The following is a 5,003-nucleotide window of genomic DNA, read 5'->3' on the forward strand; positions in this document are numbered from 1 at the left end:
CAGCCGGGACGGGCTGTAGCGGGGTTCATATTGCTCGGGTAAATGCCTGTGAGAGCAGGGCTGTGCCCTCGGAGCATCCAGCCCTCTGTGAGAGGGTCTCCTGTTTAAAAGCAGCGCTGGAAGCAAAACGGGAGTGACTTAAGGGTTTTGATAAATGTAGGTGTAAATTCCTTTGCTCTGACCTGCTCCTCCTTCCTGGAAATAAAGGAGGGAAGAGTGAGTGTTGCCATCAGGAAGATGTCCAGAGGCAGAATTTCTCTCTTTTAAGAGAGCCCTTCCTGCACAGGGCTCCCTTTCCTGCAGGAGCTTGTAAAACTCTTCCCCTGCTCCCACCTTCAAAGCATCTGAAGTTCAAGACAGCCAATGCCAGCCCTGAAAAGGAAACTTTCCTCTGTTAGCTGGGAGTTGGGCATCAACAGGCTTTCAAGAGTGGGAAGAGATGGCCAGGCTATCAAATCAGCTGAAGAAGTTTGTAAAAGTATGTAGCTCAGCTTAAGTAGTAGGCATGAAAAACTCTTACTGTAGTTCTTGGCTTGGGAAAAAAGCTCCAAGTACTGCAAACTGGGCTGGATATTTCATGCTGCTTCACTCTAAAAATGGTGAATAACCAAAGCTCACTAAGAAACCTGAGTCTTCAGCAGTTATGGGAATTTAGCTGAATAAATTTCCATGGGAAGAGATGCAATGTGGATGAAACTGGCTCAAGTAAGAGAGAGGCATTGGAGGCTTCATTAATTTAAAGGAGGAAATTATATAAAGTGTGTGAATGAAAGCTTGGCAAAACCAGGCAGAGCTGAGCAGAAGAGCGTTAGCAGACAGGTGGACCTGCTGTCTGTCTTGTACAGCCATTCCTGAGCTGAAAAGTGGCTGAAGGAGGCGATGCAGGAGGATTTAGCTGGTGGGTGTGTTGGGAAGCGAGCCTCGGCACACGGGCTCTGAATAAACACATGCCCTTGTGAATGGGGGCTGTGAAAGCCTGCTCAGAGCTGCTCTGTTGGTGCTGCAGGGTGGAGAGTTAAAGCGCTGAATCGGAGAGCGTCGCTCTCACTTTTTCTTGGCACAGGGCTGGTGATCAAGTACTAGAGCTGGCTGTGTACCTTTGGCAGCCGCAGCTCTGCTGCTACCGCTGCTGGCTCACCCTGCTCTGCACACTGGGGGTAGTTTGGAGCCTGGCCTGTGGCCAGACAGGGAATTTTTACTAAGGGAACACTCTGTGTTTAAGATCAGCTGCAACACAACTGACTTATGGGGGATGCATGTGATAAATCTGTCCAGCTGTTTATCCAGAGCCAGGCTGAAGGAATTCTGCCAAAAGCATCCAGCCTAACCCCAGAGGGAAGAAAGAGGCTTCTCTGTAGGTGTGGAGCAATGTCAGTTAAGTCCTTACCCTGCTGCCATATCAGACTGTTGCTGACCTTACTGTCCACTTGCGGACACTTTAGATGGAGCAGTTCTGGGAGACAGTAATGAGCAAAGTATGTAGCTCATCCAAACTAGTGCATTTTAGCCTCTAAAAATACCAGACATTTGGGGATTTATTAATGGTGAGGTCAGCTGTGTACAGCAGCTTGTGACAAACTGAGTTCCTGCTCCTACAAAAGCATCCGATGCCCATGGGAAAGCCTTTCCTGGAGGGAGGAGAGCACAGCAGAAATACTGCTTTATGTAGCATTGGGGTTTGGTAATTTCTGGATTTTGTGGGCATTAAGAGGACTGAGCCATGGGCTTCACTTTGGGTCAAAAATGCTCCGGAGCCTGCTATTACTAGCCTAACAGGGCTGCACGTGTCTTCAAATGGTGGCTCTGTCCCTGTAGTGATTAGAAGAGATTTTGTTCAAGGGCACAACAGGCTCTGGTCCTGTCACTTCTGCTGTAGCTTATTTCTCACAAGATCTGTAAATCACACCATGCAAGTACCTACCTTTAAGCTTGAGGGCTTTGCAGGGTTGATGGAAGCAAGTTTCTTTGGGATGGCTGGGGAAAAACGGCGCAGCAATTGTCTGACAAATTAGTCAGAAGTATTAGTCAGTAGTATTAAAGTACTTTTCCGATATTAACTGACCTTTCTTCTCATCTTCCAGAGTATTAGACTATTTTCCTCACAAACAAGCAATGGCTGTGGATGTAGCAATGCAGCTGTACCTGTGCTCTTCACCCTTGCGAAGAGAGAAGTGTGGCTGCAAAATTGCTCCGAAGCCAAGCAAGCCGTTGCGGCCCTGCATCCAGCTGAGTAGCAAGGCTGCGCTGAACGGACCAGAGGAGACAGTAAACTCCTTTGCACACAGCAAAGTGAAGAAGAGGGTGTCCTTTGCAGACAGTAGAGGCTTTGCTCTGACGATGGTGAAGGTGTTCTCGGAGTTTGACGATCCGCTTGATATTCCTTTCAACATCACCGAGCTGATAGACAACATCGTGGGTCTGACGACAGTGGAGAGGGACAGCTTTGTCCTGGATTTTGTTCAGCCCTCTGTGGACTACCTGGACTTCAGAAACCGCCTCCAGGCGGACTGTGTCTGCCTGGAAAACTGCACGCTAAAGGAGCGGTCTGTTGTGGGAACAGTGAAGGTGAAGAACTTGGCTTTTGAAAAGACTGTGAAGATCAGGATGACGTTTGACACCTGGAAAAACTTTGTAGATTACCCATGCCAGTATGTCAAGGACACGTATGGAGGGTCGGATCGGGACACGTTTTCTTTTGACATCAGCTTGCCCGAGGGAATTCAATCCCATGAAAGAGTGGAGTTTGCCATCTCCTTTGAGTGCAATGGGAAGGTGTACTGGGACAGCAACAGGGGCACAAATTACAGGATCATACGGTCAGAACTGAAGTCTGCCCAGGAAGCCATCCGCCCCCCAGGGGGCCCTGACTTTGGCAGTGCCTTTGACCAGTTCGGGAGCCCACGGTGCTCCTACGGCCTCTTTGCCGAGTGGCCCAGCTATTCGGGCTACGAGAAGCTAGGGCCTTACTATTGACCCGAGGACAAAGTCCTGATTGACTCTCTGTTGCTGGCATGTCCATGTGCCTGGGAGCTGGTCTGAACGTGAGGCATATGGCAAGGTGGAAGAAGCACAGCTCTGTGTAGCTCTGCATAAGCCTCCCAGCAAAACCAGTTGAACAGGGGAGCATCTCTGGTGTGAGAGCTGCCCTCTGTGCCTTGGCTCGGATAACTGGCTCTCCGATTGCTCAGAAGACCAGGAGCTGTTGCTCGTGTGTCTCTTCAGTGCTGCTACTCCCTTCCTCTTGTATAAAGCTGCTAGTCTCCAGGGAAACACTACAGTGCTTATATCGTCTGTCCAAGCTGTGTAGTGGTGGCTGGTTTGTATTGCTTGCCCAGTGTTAAAAGGCTTTTTCAAAATATGTTCTAGTATTATATCTTTTTTAGGGGGCTGTACTTCAGCTGCAGGGTTCTCCTTGCAAAGCTGGCCCATGCCTGTCGGGAAATGGAGTGGTTGGCTTGCGGGGAATGGAGTCCTCTCCTTGCACGCATCCTCGTAGTACGAGGTCCTTCCTACTGCAGGCAGAAAGGGTGTTTTGGAAATGAAAATGCAACTGTGATGACAGGAAATCTGGCCCTACAGCTTGCCGTATTAGGAGGCATGTTAGTCTGTGGGAGAGGATCTGATATGCTTTGTCACCATTTGTTTTATCAGCTGATCTTCAAAAACTCTCATTATACCCTTGGTGTTACCAAAAATAGAGATGAGCTGTAGCTGTATGGTGCTTGTAACACAGCTGTGGGTTGACAGCCTTGACTGCCTTCTTCAAAACCTCCCCATTTCTTTAATCATAAGTGATCAATGATGCTTTTTGCTCTTGATGGACATCTGAAGTCAGCTGTTGGCCATGCTGGGCCCTGAAAATGCAGTTCTTCCTCCTGTGGACTGTAAAGCAGGGTTTTGCCCAGCTGGGGCTGCAAATCCTGTGCAGGAGGCTGTGCTCAGGTGTTACAGGAGCTAAATGCATATGGACCACACAGCTACTCCATGCTGTGTCCTGTTATAGGAAGGTGATGGTTGTACCTACTGTGGTGGAAGTGCCTTGACTGAGAAAGGGGTGGTACATGCAATCCCAGCAATGCCTTTGAAATTATTGCTTTCTTTTTTAAAAAAATAAATCTAGTTGTTACTTGTGCCATGGACTGCTTGGCAGCTAATGGTGTGGCACTGCTCACATGCGAGGATGCTGTGGCTGTACTGGATGAACATCAACGTGCTGGGCTTCCCTTGCTGTTGTAGCAGTAGCTGCCATTTCAACCTGTAAATGCCCAGACTTTGCATCTCTGTGTCCATAAGAAGTGGCTGTGCAAAGAACAAGCTGTGAGATGAGGCGTTATCCTGACACCACCTGGGGATGTGAGCCATCCTTATCCTCAAAGGGGTGGCTTGTTCTGGGCCTGCACTCAGGCGAGGTGGCCAGCTTGTGCAGTGCCAACCAGCCTCACAAAGCTGCCTGTGGGCTAGCTGAGCAGAATAACGTAATTCCTCAGCTCAAAGGGAGAGTGCTGAATAGTTTGTAGAAATAGAGGTCAAGGAAATCTTACTTTTTCTAATGCATAAGCTTTATATAATTTTTGGGGTGCCTATAGTAGCCTGTGAATGGGCTGGAGAGAAGCAATGGGGTAGACTACTTAACTTTCTAAACCTAGGTTTTTAGTTCTGGAGACTACTGTACAAAATACTTACAAGCTGTTTTACCCTAACCTAGAAGGGATGCTCTGTTGTATGCCGAAAGGTACAAGAAGAGCTTGCAGGAAGAATAGCTCGCCTTCAACTGCTGCTTTTTCAAAATCCAGTGTCAATGTATGTCATCCCTGTGCTTGATCACTTTGTCCAGCTGGTAAATCTTGCTAGCCCAGAGCTCATCAGGCTTGGTTCAAACAGCTTCCCAAATCAGCCCTTGTCTCTCTTCAAGGGACTGTTGCCTGGCTTGGCTTGAACCCCATTTTAAACTTAAAGCAAGTGTGAGTGACACTGATTGGGTTGGTTTTTCTGATTTAGTGTAT

The 5,003-nt window shown here is 48.3% G+C and overlaps 1 protein-coding gene across 1 annotated transcript; it reads left to right on the forward strand.

Moving 5' to 3' along the window:
- Positions 1–2,075: 2,075 nt before the first annotated feature.
- Positions 2,076–3,094, forward strand: PPP1R3B (protein phosphatase 1, regulatory subunit 3B). The gene has a single exon (XM_010191358.1). The coding sequence runs from the start codon at positions 2,113–2,115 to the stop codon at positions 2,971–2,973; it is 861 nt and encodes a 286-aa protein (XP_010189660.1). The 5' UTR covers positions 2,076–2,112; the 3' UTR covers positions 2,974–3,094.
- The last annotated feature ends 1,909 nt before the right edge of the window (positions 3,095–5,003 follow it).

This window comes from Mesitornis unicolor, unplaced genomic scaffold, assembly GCF_000695765.1.
Source record: "Mesitornis unicolor isolate BGI_N332 unplaced genomic scaffold, ASM69576v1 scaffold13749, whole genome shotgun sequence".
Classification (NCBI taxonomy): Eukaryota; Metazoa; Chordata; class Aves; order Mesitornithiformes; family Mesitornithidae; genus Mesitornis; species Mesitornis unicolor.

Excerpts from the sequence above, each read along its gene's own strand:
- PPP1R3B (XM_010191358.1), top strand. The coding sequence starts at position 2,113 with ATGGCTGTGGATGTAGCAATGCAGCTGTACCTGTGCTCTTCACCCTTG.